Source organism: Cygnus atratus, chromosome 1, assembly GCF_013377495.2.
Source record: "Cygnus atratus isolate AKBS03 ecotype Queensland, Australia chromosome 1, CAtr_DNAZoo_HiC_assembly, whole genome shotgun sequence".
Classification (NCBI taxonomy): domain Eukaryota; kingdom Metazoa; phylum Chordata; class Aves; order Anseriformes; family Anatidae; genus Cygnus; species Cygnus atratus.
In genome coordinates, this window is record NC_066362.1 from 178,631,249 (window position 1) to 178,646,846 (window position 15,598).

The 15,598-nt window shown below is 42.8% G+C and overlaps 1 protein-coding gene across 1 annotated transcript in view; it reads right to left on the reverse strand.

The window, feature by feature from the left end:
* Nucleotides 1–488: 488 nt before the first annotated feature.
* The window catches only part of SIAH3 (siah E3 ubiquitin protein ligase family member 3), a 39,795-nt gene continuing 24,685 nt past the window's right edge, over nucleotides 489–15,598 (reverse strand). Inside the window, exon 2 of the mRNA XM_035553435.1 lies at nucleotides 489–1,082. Coding sequence (XP_035409328.1) covers nucleotides 489–1,082 — 594 coding nt within the window. The remainder of the gene's footprint in view (nucleotides 1,083–15,598) is intronic.

The following is a 15,598-nucleotide window of genomic DNA, read 5'->3' on the forward strand; positions in this document are numbered from 1 at the left end:
TCACTGCAGTGCACCAGTTTCTCTGAAGCTGCTCGTGAATCAGTGATGAAGGAACCTGTTGCAAATTGGGTGCTCTTGAACCTTGGTGGAATACTTTACCTTTTACCAGGCATGGGGGGCCTCCTTAAAACAAGGCAATTAGGCAGATAACAAAGGAAACATATTTTCATGGCATTCTCAGACCAAAGGTTTGTTTGGGTTACCGCTGGTGCACTTTCCAGGAGAGCAGTGTTAACCCAAAAGGCTCCAGCATTGCTGGAAGGCGCCAATAAATGGATTAGCCTCTTTAAAATTTCTCATAAAATTGTATTAACAAAACAGTAAATACATTACACAGAGACCGTAACCACAGGATGTTTACATAATGCCCACTGTGGACCAGTACTAAATACCATAAAAGACCTGAGACCCCCCCCAAAATGTCTGCAAGTTCTGGCTCTCACGAGGCAGCAGGAGCACCGTGATTCCTCCTCTTCCTCCTCTTCGCCTCACATTTCAGCCTCGCCGTTGTGAACTTTGCTGGTGCTTATTGCAATTCCTATCGCTAGGCTCCCATTATCAGAAAAGAGCTGAGCCAGAGAAGTGTTCAGCACGAGGCAATCCCCATCCGAAATGACGGAGTCCACGCACTCCAGCACCGACCTGGGGGTCGCCTCCCACTTGAGGCGCCTCTGGTTCCTGTTGAGCTCGAGCCGGTAGGTGAAGTTGTCAGCTTGGGTCGGCGTGCCGATCAGCATCATCGTGGCGAAGAACTGCGGGTGGCCTTCGTACTTCTCCTGCTTCCTGAGGACCAGCAAAAACTGGTGGCCAAGGCAAGAGTGCATGATGATCCAGTCTGTGGGTGCGGGCAGGTGCATGTCCGTGGCCAGGAAGACAATCTCTGCCCCCTGAAGGATGTTGATGCGGTGGGTCTGCCTCAGGTGGGACACCACCACCTCCAGGTGGCCTTCCCACGGGCAGGAGAACAGCGGGCACGTACAGGGAACCAGCTGGGGGTCGTGCACGGCCTCATGGTGATGGCAGGGAGGAAGGCCGCCTTGCTCCGTGGACGTCTGCGCGGCTGCGCAGCGGGTCGGTGCATACTGCAAGAAGAGAAAAATTACACGTGACAGCAGGACAAGGAACACGTGCAGGCACACAATATCCCACCTAAAACAACATCAGAGGCAACATCCGTAACCCAAACTCCTGAAACCAGACTGAGAGCAGGGGCAATCCAGGCCTGGATTTGCACTGCAAAAGGTGCTGGCGGCTGCCTTGCTCTCCAGGAGAAGAGAGAAACAGTTTGAGCCATGATAAGTCACTTTAAATGAAAGTGATATATGTGTTTAAAGAGCGATTTCATTAGTTCAGGGGGGAAAATCTGATTAAAAAGAAAGAAAAGCCCAAAAATACTAGGACAGCATGGGGCATTTTATATAGTTATGGCTCTTGCAGCTCAGAACAAGGAAATGAAATATGCATGGCTTTATTATTCTTTAATGAAACACACTGGCAAATACAGGCATTTCTCCTGAAATGATATGCTTTATAACACCCATAATTTGTGAAATAAAAGTCAGTTTTTATTGTATACGGTGCCTTCATTTTTTTTTCTGGTCAATGTATTTGTGCTTAACTGATGCGCTCTCCTACATAAATCTTAAATGGCTCTCAAAGGTGGATAGATGGCAAATTTAGGGCATTTTTATGCTAAAGTTAATTTGGATTAAGGTAAGGCAGCTAAATGGAAAGGCAGAGGCTCTTGCAGAATGATTGCATGTGAGAACTAAGGAGCAAACTGCTCTGCTTCTGTCAGGCAGACATCGTTGAAGAGAAATGAGTAAGTCTTACTCAACCCAAAGTGTGTCCACATGTAATGCTATTCAGGAAGAGTAATGGCTCTGCTGCAATAACTCTGTGCGTAGACAAACCCTCAGGCACGAGCATGACGGTCATGATTCATCCTACCTAATTTTAAGCATTTACTTCAACCATCTGAGACAGAAACCTGGTTACCTAAGACTGTCTCTGTAGTCAATAGAGGGATGCAGCCCTTTCCACCGACTGATTCAGGCCTTAGCTGGAGTAATTCACCTCCAAAACGTGGCACCAGCTGCTGCCAGAGTGACCGAGGCTGAGATCCAGTCTGTCTGTACCTCAATTTTACAAGCTTATACATAGGAGGACACTGTCTCCTTCTGAACTGCTTTGGAGATGCTTATAAAGAGTGTAAAAAGTAAGTGTACATATATAAATAAGTACATTTTGTTTTAATATATGTTTTAGGAAGATTTCTGTAATTCTCCAGGTACCCAAGTGAGAGTGACTGCAGTCTGCTGTGGGCTTATAACTTGGAGTGGTTAGGTGGGATAAATCGAGGTTTTTATAACCATGCATAGGTCCAACCTCTTCATAGCCTGCACTTTTATTAGCATCTTTCCTTAAAAGATTGAGGAGGTTTCTATACAGGTACCTATGAGGGAAAGCTGGAAAATACGAGATGGTTAAAACTCTGCCATATACACATTTGCACAGCCTGGAAAAGCAGATGTAGAAGGTGCAACCCATGGGACATGTGCCCATGCAATGCAGTGGGGAGTGCAGGGAGTACACCACCATGAGCAGCACTGGGGGCACTCACTATAGGGGCAATGCCATACCTGAGGTCCAAGCTCTGTTTTCACACATTCCACCATTACAACTGCTCATAAACCAAAAGAAACAACAAAAATCTGAAAATTCAATGGCCAGCCTAATCTGTGTAAATAACCTCAATGTTGTGTTTTGAGTATTTCTGTTCCATGTCTACTCATTTAAACATTTGTACCCAAATAACAGGAGCAGTATGGATCTAGCATCTAACAGTTGCCCTTCTTGATGCCACAACCAAACTCACAGTGGTTCTTATTGCCATCAGTTTTCCCCCCCAGAACTTGCATTTTTACTTTTCAGGACATTTTGGAAGGCAACCTCTTGGGTCAGCTGTCAAAACTCTTAAATGACCAGGACATTTTGGAAGGCAACCTCTAGGGTCAGCTGTCAAAACTCTTAGATGACCAGGGCTTCCTTGCCAACCAGGATGACACATTTCTGGGTGTCCATTCAGGATCTCCATTTGTCAGTAGCTGTCTAAGGGACATGACAGCTACAGCAGGGTTATGATTTCTGCTGCATAATGCATGGCTCTTCCCAAGACATTGGGTGTTAAAGGGAGATGTTTCTACTTCCTCTGACATTTGATATGAAGAATAATTGACAATTTAAGCACCGCTACTCGACTTCATAGCTTTTTCTCTGGAAAATTATTACTGAAGTAGTATTGTCCTACTTTTTGGCTTTCTTATTTTTTTAGTTGTTTTGCTGTATAAAATTCAGGAGCATAAACTTTTCAACAAGATAATGAATTGAGGACGGATAAATGACTATCATTGTCTGGGAAATAAAGCAGGTCATTATAAACTAATCGAGGTTTGTGGCTTTAGCTGCCTGCTTATCGCGGTGGGATTGCTGAAGAGGAGTGGTTCACGCTTAATTCTACATTAATTTTTGCATCCCATTAGGATGAAAGTTATGGTTAATTTGAACTCTTTTGGTGAAGGAAGCAACATTGCTACTGCAATGGCAGATCGTAAAAGCTTTTTAAAAAATCCCTGAAATGCTAATTGCCTCGTAAAATGAATTCTAATCTCCCGATCTAATACAGTGGGTGTGAGCAATTACTTTCTCTCACCAAACTGTTAATGCAACATTAGTGATTATACTAATTAAAACTAATGAACTCATACTCACATGCTGATAAACCTCTCAACCACTTGACAAGTTCCAGCCTTCTATCAGTTTTATTTAACTCCTCTTTTGGAAGATGAATCTTAAATTAACCTCTTGAATAACATTCAAAATTAGGTTTTGAAATGCGAAGCTTTATAGACTGTGTATAATTCCTCTCCAAAGATTATCAGAGTCAGAGAAACCATTTCCACTGAGGATGTAATTGAATTTAAAAATGCATTCTCCTAATTTGATAAGCTTGGACAGCAACGGTAGCTCATCCATCTAAGCTGTATTCAAGGTAAGAAAATACAAGTGTCGTCAAAATTGTGATATGGCAATCATGATTCATGGCTCAAAAACTGGAAAAATAATTTTCAGTGATCAATTTTTTCATTGTATCTTGCACCTTTCCTTTATTTTTTATTTATTTATTGTGTGTGTGTGAGTGCAAACAAATGAGAATTCCCTTCAGCATTTTTCGGTTTTGAAATTTTTTCATGAATCACTTCAGGAAAGGATGTTTTGGTCTAACTTCAATCAGCTCAGGTTTGTTGAAAATTCTGGAATTTTTGCACAGTCCAGATGATCTATTTTTATTCCCTGACTAGGTGAGAATAATCTTCAAAATATGATTTTTGAATTTCAACATTCCTTTTTCTAACTACTGAATTTTGTAATATTCTGACAGAAATATTTTAAATTTCCCCATCTCTGTGAAAAGTATTTCACAGTAAACTGTTATTTCACTTACACTTTGGGGAATAAGTGGAACTACTGGGGTGCCTGTGCCCTTGTTGGTCTTTCATACGGCTGTGAATTGAACCTCTAAAATTGAAAGACAAAAGAGGCATAAAATGGTCACCTTGAGTGCATTTAAATACTTAAATATTTATGGACTTTTTTTTTTTACATGTTTAAGCTTCCCCAATATTTACTTTCTATAATTTGTTTCCTGATTACCTAATAAAATAAAGTTTATTGCATTGTTTTATCAGTCCAATCTTATTCTCCATAATCTTTTAGCTTGTTGGCCAATTTCAGTCAAATTTAACCATGTGATAGAAGTCTCAAAGACTTTAGTTTTCAACTGCTTTTGTGAAAAGATGCAGCAGGGTGGAAAATTACGACCCCTTTGTGTCTCCAGAGAAGAATAGCTTGCCACATGGGCAAAATTGTATTTTCAAATATGAGAGAGCCTAAACAACTGCACTTTGAGTCCAAATGTAATATCAGACAGCAGAAAATTCACATGAGACAGCGTCTTTATGAACAGGAGAAAAGGCTTCAGTCAGAGTACTCCTCATTAGACCCGAGATAATCCAGTCACGAGACATAAAACCCCAGGAAAGCAGGATCTGCTGCTCACAGAACAATTTCTTTTTAATGATGTGGCTTATTACAGTGTAATTCTTTGTACATTTGGCAAAGAGCAATTTACAAATACACGGTACTTTTCTTAAACACGCACTTATATTTGAACCTGGTACACAGTGCTTCTGAGTCCTGCTCTATCCTTTCTATAGACTTTCTAATAAAAATTCAACAAATTGCTCCAGGTATGACTCATCTGTTCTAACTTTGGCATTTTAGGAGTAGGTGGCTAAGTCTGAAGTACATCAGCTCCTTTTACAACCCATGCAGAGCTCCAGAGTGCAATTCTCTTGATCTCAAGACAGACCAAAGGGAAGTCCCCCTGTGCACTGCTCTCTGCACACAAGTGGGATCACTCCCATCCTCAGGGCAGATCCACGTTTCCTTTATTTTTTTTTTATTTTCTTTTCCTAGTTTCTAACCAAGGAGCAGAAGGGCAGCCCCATTTTGGACAGGAGGGAGCTGTAGCATACAGGCTTCTTCTGCTGTACCGAAGACAACATAGTATGTGGAGAGAGAAACGGATGTCTGTCCACACATGGGGGTTAATCTGTGTGTCCTTTGCACTGTTACACCTCTGGTCACCAGTGACTTGATAGAAAATCCACTCAGAGCTTGTCTGAAGCATGGTTATTAATGCATCTTGCAAATCTGGAAAAAAAAAAATCTAGCACATCCAGAAAATCGGTGTGTGTTGTCCACTCTCACAGTAGTTTCCCAGCTAAAGACTTTGATTTGAAAACGATTCAAACCCCCAGTTGCCCAGGAATGCCTTAGCCACATGTAGGATAACTGGTGGGACTTGCAGTGGAGCTTGGTCACTGTGGACCCCAAAATTCAAGCAGAGTCAACAAGAGGTAGAGAAGATACACACAAATCTCTGAGTCTGAAGCCTCAAAGCTGGGGCCTCCACTCAGGAGAAAGGGTTTTGGTATTGTTCCTCTTGCTGTTGTATTTTATCCACTAAACTCTTTGGGTCATCTGTGGAGTAAACAGTGGAAACAGAGGCAGCAACCCTGGCCAGCTGAGCTCCTGATCCTGTTGGGTGCAGACACCAGCTACTTCGTGACTCCCTGAGCCCCCATTTCTTCTATGCATTAGCACAGCTTCATGCAGAAGGCTGTCCCAAGGAATCCAACTCCTTGCAATTAAAGTCCTGATTTGCAGATGAGGGCTTTGCTGCCTGCAAATCCCTCAGGATGAGAGGAGGATTGAATCCAGGCCTCCCACCCCATGGGAGAGGACCCACACCCTGAGGGTCTGGTGTGAAAGGCGGGCGGACAGCACTGACATATCGTGGAAGAAAAAATGCTGCTCGGTTCTTCAAAGAAAAGGTTAAATGTCATCTTTCTGCAATTCCCAGTGTTCCCCAGTGCTAGACAGGGAGCCTAGATGGCTCATTCATACTTTTAGTTACAGCAACACATATAGTGTGCAAAAAACGAGCTTTATGTGCCTGTGAACACTGCAGCGAGTGCCGAGAGGAACATCCCAAGGAGTGAGGACAATGACTCGTTCACTGCCTAGTCAATAAGCACTTCTGTCAGCAAAGCAGGTGCTGTGAGTAATCATCATTTTCCAGACGCTTCACACCCGTGCAACTGCATTTTATCTGGGGATCACACACAACCTTTTAAACGCTCATTAATCCACGTAAAGCCTGAGGTGTTTGCTTGGTGAACTCAGTGGTGTAGCCTGAATGCCTGGACACGACAGCTGTCCCAGACCAGCAAGTAGTGCTCCCTCTCTACCCTTTTCCAGCTTTAGCATGCCCTGGGACACTGCAACTTAATCCTTCTCCTGACAGGGAACCAGTATCTGCTTTCTCTGTGGATGCAAATTTGTTCCTCCTTAACTACTGCTTTTCTGCTGAATTACAAGAGACTTGGTAAGAACAACTCAAGTTGTTTGGGGTAACACCTTTTTCATAGGAGGTACTTGATTCCAACTGACTTTAAAATATACATTAAAATATATATGCACATAAACAAATACACACACCCTTATTGTACATAAACTCATATTGTACATAAACTCATAAACACTTGCAGATATGTATCAGGCGTTTCTGAAAATAATGCAGTGGGTAAAAACGCATCGCTGTGTCCGGGTTAAACCATCCTGGTACATTTTTATTTAAAAAAGCCTGCAGGTGGGACTTGGCGGATGGAATCCCATTTATTTTGACAACGTGTTTATTTTTGCTGTCCTTGGCAATCACCAACAATATGAAGTTTAACAAGAGCAAGTGTCGGATTCTACCCCCCAGGTCCCTTAACCACAGCAGATGCTTTTGGTGAGAGCTCCGCAGTGACTTTCGGAGCTTCTATTTAAACAAATTGGCAGTGAAATGTGTTATTTACTGAGTTGTCTTACCATCTTCCTCCTTTTATCTGCCTTTTTTGAGGGCCCGGTCCCTTCTCATCGGTATGGAAACTGCTCCAATAATTTCTTAACTCTCAGCTTCTTTCTATCTCATAAAACCTCTGCCACCCACTAACATCCACCTCCATGCTACTTACGCCCACCACACAGGGACAGATGCTCCAAGGAGCTATAAAGGTGACATGAAGAAACTAGTGAGTCTTTTAATCCTGGTCTCCAGTTAATTTCTCCTCTGCTATTTTTTAGTATGCTAATGAGATTTTGTAAATCTCTCAGACGAAAGAAAAGAGAAGAAAAGAAAAAAAAACTCTCAACCTATTTTGTCAAAAGCGCTACTTCCATATCTGAAATTAAGAAGTTCAGACCAGGGCTCATGTTGGGGATTTATTTAAAATTTTAATTACACAAAATTCTATCCATTATAAATGCATCAGTTGAATTTCTTAAGTACTGAATAATAGTTGCAGCTTTGGCAGTGGGGAAGTAGTTGTTTTCTGCACTATCTAATGGCAGCGAGAGGACAACTCCAAGCTCATTTTGCTAATCTCACTTTGCAACATAATCAAGCATGACTTGTTGACACGGCACACAGTATGTGCTAATGGCTCTCCTCATGCTAATGACACACCTCTGAGCATGCAGAGAAAATCCTGCTTTAGACTGCGTCCACACTGTAGAAACCACGTTTCCTGGCAGCAGAGGACCCTGAATTTTAGTTGAGGCCACATGTTTTCAGAGATATTTTTGGGAAGAAAAAAAAAAAAGGAAAATAGTTTTTTAGTGTTAGCTATAGATGTAACAAAAATATGTTACAGCATTTTCAATGTATCCCAGATGGAAAGAAAGACATTATCCTCGAATTAAAATACCTTGCTTGCTTTTCAAAAATCAGGGTTTTCAACATAAAACTGTCATGCAGCTTTGAAATGCAAGAAAATATCAAGAAACTTGACATTCTTCAATACATTGCAAACAATGTAATTATAATGAAATATAAACAGGATCCACACTAAAGCATTTCAGTCTCAGACATACTTTCCTAGGGAGACACAGGCAAAGACATCAGCGTGGTGGAATGAGGTCATGAACCCCATCTCTCCTGCTTTAAAACCAAGTTTGATGAACCTTCCATGTGGATAACTTCTGAAACTTCACATATTTCAGGCTGGAGAAAAACCACCTCAGCCAAAGCTGCAAATGGGGGATGTGGATACCAAGACAAATGGTCCCAGTTTACCAGCTGTGTTTGCTGGATCTTACTCTGCAACTAGGCATCAGATCACTTTCTGTGGTTTCTTTGAGGAACAAAATACCTTGAATATGTACAAGCAAAATCGTATACACGGATGATTCCTACGAAGAATCTGGCACAGATATATATATATATTTTATAAATCCTGGAAATTCTGAGGAGTTTTTGAAATGAAGGGGAATAATAGAAGACAATAAACTGCTCCTGCTCCACTAGGAGGATCCTGCAAGGCCACAAGAGTCCTCTTGCCTGTACCCTTTAAAACCTCTACCGAGGTACCCAAGCAAGAATCTGACTGAGGCTGTTTTGGTTGTAAGTCTTCTGCAGGAGCTGGTCTACCATCATGACCATGACGGGAGTGGAGACAGACTCTGCTTCCAGCATGGGGAGCTTCCTTGATCTGCAGATGGTTACTGGGGACAAATCTAGGCCCCTGAGCCTGAGCTGCAGCTGCCAGAGGTGGAAAGGGTGGGCAGCTGCCAGACAGAAACATGGTCTTCCTCCTCTCTTGGGAGTTTAGAGATAATCTGAGCATTTGCTTCTTGGGTCAGTTCTGGGGGTCCCTTTGCAGCAGCAAATGATGGCAGACTGCCCAGCCTTACAGCAGGGCTGGAGCCATTATGAATTTAGGAGAAGCTGGGCTGGAGTATGGGATGTGTACTCAGGACCTGAACTGCAACTTGAATTTGCTTTGCTGCATTTTAGGACTGGGCACAATGCAGTGACAACAAACCATAGCACAGAGTGTTTGGTGTAGCATTGCAGCTGCTGATGGGTAGGGGCATGGGGAGGTTTACCTTCTTTTTGGAATGGATAAAAATTTTATATCTTGTTCAAAGCAAAGGTGAAGCCTCTAAACACCATCCCCTTTGGCCACACAGTGAAAGAATCGGGAGCCAAGGTACATGCTATCAGCTCTTGTTCCAGAAGAGTGGTATATAACCACTGCTTATCAGCAGATCTCTCATGATACAGTGCTGGTGGTGGCTCTGAGTGATGTAGTGGGCAGCCTGCATATGTAAAAAGAGATAATCCAAAATGTAGAATTGTCTTAAGATTCACTTCATGCTTTATCCACTTTGTATTTTGTATAAAGCCTGTTAACAAAGTGCAAAACCATTAAAGGCTTTAATTAAAAGCAATGTGATAAAGTAGTTCCTGGCTGCATCTGCTCTGTCTGATAGGGAAGGCAGAGTTCATAAGAGCCCTATATCTGACCTGTTGATTTTGTTATTTACATTCGCACCGAGAAGAAATTAATATGGAAAAGGAAAAAAAAAAAAAAGAAGAAGAAGAAGAAGAAATGATTGCCCACTGTGCTCATAAACTTACCAGTTCAGACTGGCTTTAATAACTCATCATCCAATATTCATTTACAAGTTACTACAGTAACAGCATGTCTCCAAGAAGAGCAGATTTGCTGGTCTCATCTGAGATAATTAGACCAAATCCACCCCTAGACAATCAAAATGCTTCCCTTCCATCAGGCAACCTCCAGCTATCACAATTACATGACATTTAAATTCACTAACTGCTCTTTCAGGAACGCCGAAGGACGGCACAAGCATTGTGGATCTGCTGGGAGGAGATGAGGGGGTGGTTGCTGAGCAAACCTACAACCTCTCTCGGTGGGGGCGATGTCTCCAAGCCCATCCCAACCACACAGATATCCTGGCCAAGGGTGTGCTCTATGGGCTATACATTGCATTTTTCTTGCAGCTGTCGTGTGGTAATGCACAACTGCCCTGGGCTGGGGCAGTGTAGGTGGAGCAGAGAGAGAGCACGGGGCATGCAACACTGCTGACATCCTATATGGCCTGGTGTGGTGGAGATCATGCTCAGGATTCGGGAGCATTAGGAAGAGAACAGAAAGGAAAATAAATCATGCTGTACTCAGCGTAACTCTTCTTTCCTCTCTGCATCCCGTTCTGAGGGCACATTTGGTTTTGTATCACAAATACTTCTTCTTTTAATTTCATACAAATCATAGCTTGTACTTTCTTCTTCCTCCCCCTCAAATTCTCAAAGAATAGTTCTTCCAAAAGTTTTCTTCATACAGGGAGGGCGCAGGTGGAAAGAAAGAACAGAAAGGGAGGCTCAACTTAGCCAGAAAGACAATGTTCCACCTACAGTAGGAAAATTATCTCTATTAATAGAGTCGAAGTTTAAAGCAATAATAATAATAATAATAAATTCTAAGTTAACATTCATGCTTATGGAAAGGTACCAGCCCAGCATCTCCCAGGTTTGCAGTGCTCTCTCTACCCGCAGAACTAGCAGAGCAAAGAATGACAGTGTTCATTTATTTTCCACCCTGCCCTGTCAAAATGCCTCAAATCTGAGACAAAAGTCTCCCCTAGCCAGGAGAGGTCAGGTCAGTCGCCACGCTTCCCATCCTGCAGCACTGTCTTTTGGGGGAAGGAAAGCCCTGGCATCCCCTGACCTCACCACCACCTCTGCTCTGACCACCAGCAAGAGGGATGTCACCAGGGGGTGACTACGTTGTTCTTGGGAAATGGTAAACCATCTACATGCAAGACAACCATTGCCCAAAAGAGCCAAATCTCATGGAGTCTACTTACTTTTAAAGTTGGGGAGACCCTTGCTGGAAATCCACTGGCATAGGCTGTGTAGGTCTGATTGCAGCACCATGGGCTCTTTTTGTCAGCTTTGGTCTCTGGATCTCCATCCTACACTTACCATTTCTGAGGATTAAGGTTGGGGTTGGGGTTGATTCTCTCTCTCTCTCTCTCTCTCTCTCTCTCTCTCTTTTGGTTTATTTTCAGCTTTCTGTAGACCATTTTTTATAGAGCTTTCGGTGTGACATGTTATTGAACGAGATGACAATTCAGTCATTTCACCACATTAAACGCATTTCAGCCTTTCTTTCCTAGGACAAACTTCTCATTTCCTCCTGAAAGGGCCTCCAGGGCTGGACAGAGGACACGTGGTAACTCAGGAGTGGGACACTGAGGAAAGAGCTACATGAATGCGTGCAAGAGAGGACATGGCTGCCCTGGTGTACAGGATGCTGAGATCCTAGATGTGTTCCTTGCTCCTGCAAACTTTGACTTCATACAACATGGAAAACCTCCAGTGGAGAAAAGTAAGGGAGAGATTTCACAAGACATCTCAGCTACCAAATAAGATGCTCCTCCTCTTGTATTTTCTGCCTCCTATTTTTCTGTCTCTTTGTTGATCTCCTTGGTGAGTTGATTCATCCTCCTAAACCAGCAGAAAATGATTCCCTTTTTAAAAATTGATTTACTAGCCCATTTTTGTGCTGCCCTGGTGGGATGAATTGGTGAGCGAGTGGTCAGAGGTGCTCCAGAAGCAGGGCTGGGCTGGGGAAGCCACTGGAATGGGTTGGGGAAATGGGCAAGTGGGGTGGACGGGAGCTACTTGCTTACTGAAGGCTGTTAGGCACCTACAAGTCTCCATGTTGTGTCAATATATCTTCCATCTGTCATTAAAACTCTGCATTTCCCTACTTTCACCCTATGAACATATAGCAATGGCTCGCCCTGAAGTTTCCAAATCCACTGTAAATCCAAGTAACTCACCTAAATGTATTATGTCTGAAAGGAAGATGTTCAAATCTGAGCTACTCACCTGAAGCTCCCTTAAGATAGAGATAAGATGTACCTCCACAGAGCACTTCATCATCCCATGTTGAACATCCCCATCTCCAGGGGAAGAGGAAACTACTGTGTGGTGACTACAGGAGACGTGCACTTCTTTTCATTGGCTAGAAGTAGAGCTGGGGTCACCATCCCAGAACTGGACATCAGTCTCAAAAAGTTTCCCCACATTCTGTACTGCAGGAGTCATGACTCAGAGCAGCGAAGGGTGGTGGGAGACAGCCACCATGACTGTTTAATGGGTGATTATGAGCTGCCTATTTGCCTAATGCAGAAAACCCCTTGAGCTGACACATTTTCTTCCTGGATAAGGACTGGGAATCCTAATTTTCAGGCTTCTAGATTTAACAGTGAAATAAAACTAATTTACAGCTCTTGCCATTAGGAGGACAAATTTTCATCTCCGTCCTTTGGGTGAGAGGCACTATAACGAATGAATGATTACTGACCCATGATACCTATTAGAGATTACAGTTGGGTCATCTCATTTGTTGTTTTAACACATGAAATTAAGAGCCCTAGCAGGGCTGTCACAGAAATTGAATTGATAATGAGATGAACACTGCCTTTACCAGAGGCTCTTTCTGGAATTACCTGTGGGAAAAGCTCAGAGACAACAGGACCTAGGCCTGAATTGTGGGAGCCCAGCGGGACTTTCTACTTTGCCACTTGCACTGGCTTCCTACCATTATTACCTGGAAGTGCAGTCTAGCCACCAGGAATTAGATTTCAGACAGACAAAGGAACAGTTAACCACATACTTACTTGGGCCTTTTGCTTCTATCACTACCTGCAGCTAAATTGCCCACCAAAGAGGTTTTGAATCAAAAGGAGGTAAATGGATAGGCCAGCTCATTCCTAACACCAGCTGCCTCGCCAGAGCCTGCACACTTAGCATGATGCTGATTGCAGACTGGTCCCTGCTGCCAAATAACATAGCTGATCTCCTTCAAAAGCATCCTCAGTGCTGGGAAAAAAATAGTTTCAAGTTTTAAGGGAAATACCAAAGAATGCCATGGATCTTGCTTGTTCTGCTTGATGGAACATCATGACCTACTTGTTCATATGGACTCTGAGCTGCCAGAAGGCAAAACCAGACCTTAGAAGTCCTGCTGAGTCTCACATCAAGATGTATTTAGCTTCTGGTCACCCCTTCCTGCCCTCACAGTTTGGGGGCTGTACATCACACACGTGATCCGATGTCTCATTGTCTGAGACTCTGGGCTCCAGCTGCACCATGGACCCTTGAATCTGATGGCCATCTCTGATCCAGCAGCATCATTCCTCCCTGCAACCTACCCCAATACACCAGGCATTTCCAATTGTGCCGACACAGTGCCCTGGCATTGTCCCATGTATTGAAGAAAAAGAATTTGTCAGAATGGTAAGAATTGGCTGCCCCTTAAGCAACTATCAGCTAGTCATTAGGATTTTTGTTTGTTTGCTTTTTAGATTTCTAATCTAACATATGATGGAAAACTGTCCAAAGGCACATAATTCATAGATGGCTCATTAGTGCATCAATAGACAGAAAAAGTACTCTAAGCAGTATCCTACTCTTACTTTGTGGAGTTGGGTTGTATCTTCCTCCTTCTTTTGGAGTTTCATCTTAGCACTGGAATGGAAGGAAATTAATACTATAAGCTGTTGCTGACTGGTCTTTCTTCTGCAGCACATCAGCAGAACTGGCTGTCCTGTTTTCATGGGCTCAGGGAAGCACAGGAAACAAGAGGCTCTGCAAGGTTGTGGTTTGAAGCTACAAGTCAAGCAGAGCTTCAGATTTAGACCATAGACCAGAAGGTAAACGATCACTGAAGGACTTTGTATCTTTGCTGTTTTCTTCCATCCATAGCTCTTAGGCCAGTGCACTCCAGCACAGAAGAAGGCCATAGGAACACAGCTCCTCCGCCATTGCAAACTCAGCAGTCCCAGTTCTTACCAGATTAGGATGCAGATAGCTTACCTTACCCCTGGTTGTGGCCTTGTCAGCACTGGTGTGAGCAGCTAACTTCAGGGGAGGCAAAGGAGAACCTGTTTTCACTGAAAGTGCTGATGCAGTTACAATGGGAAACCTCCCATTCCCTTTCTGTCCTTGCAGTCCCAACTCATTTATCACAAAATGCTCTGTTTCCCCAGAGCTTCTTTGTCTCTCTGGAGGACTCTCAAGGCTGCTAGGTCAGCATTGCAAACTCAGACCTGTAAGTCACATCTCCATTTTGCTTCCCACATGAGCTTTCTCCTCATTTATGCCCATTGTTTTTTTTTGTTGGTTTTTTTTTTTTTTTTCTACATGAAGATCTGTTTTATTTTTTGGGCTTGCTCCAGCACCATTTTCTGAGATTATAACCAAGTATTGATTATTAACAGATATATTACAGGGGCAATGCTATTGAGGATACATTATGTAAATGGAGGAGCCAGCCCTGAATGATTCTATGATTCTGTGATTTTATGCTTCTTCCTTTCACTCCATTGCTGTTTATCAGAACGGCAATCAGCAGCAGCAGAGGTATACAGGATCTAAACTGTGGCTTAAACTGGCCAGAGATCATCCAAATCGATAGGTTATGGAGAAGACTGGGTGTTGTGTTAAATAGCTTTGGTTTGGTACTACCCTAGGTTACACAGTAGTTGAGTAGATGACCTTGTGAACTGAGAATGATTCGAGGAAAAAAAAGAGTTATGATTCAAGAACCTCATCATTGTGGTCATCTGCCATATTGCTCAGTGTTTCATTTACACTTATTATCACTCAATATTTTATTTTATCCTGCCCTTAGAAAGGTGTCAAACACTGGTAACAGTGATGACTGGTTACTAATTTTCAGGCCATGCAACCCGGGCAGTGAAGTAGAAAGGACAGTAAAAGAGCAGGGAAGGGGAAACACAACCATAACGCCAAACAGTGGACACCATGGTAGAAGATGAAAGTGATTGTTTCAGGATAAGGAGTGGAAGTTAAAGAGATTTAAGCAGCAAATTTACATTAATATATGAAGTAAACTACAACTATTTCTTAACAATCAAACGTAAAAATGAACATCAGTGACACCAATATCACCCTAAAGTGACTTGCAGATGTGTTTTTGCTGGAGATCCTTGCTATTGGCCTTACACTGGTGACTGCTGGTAGAGGAATGTATGTGGAAAAGTTAGAGAAACTTATATATATTAAATAGCACCCTGTAGAGTTCAG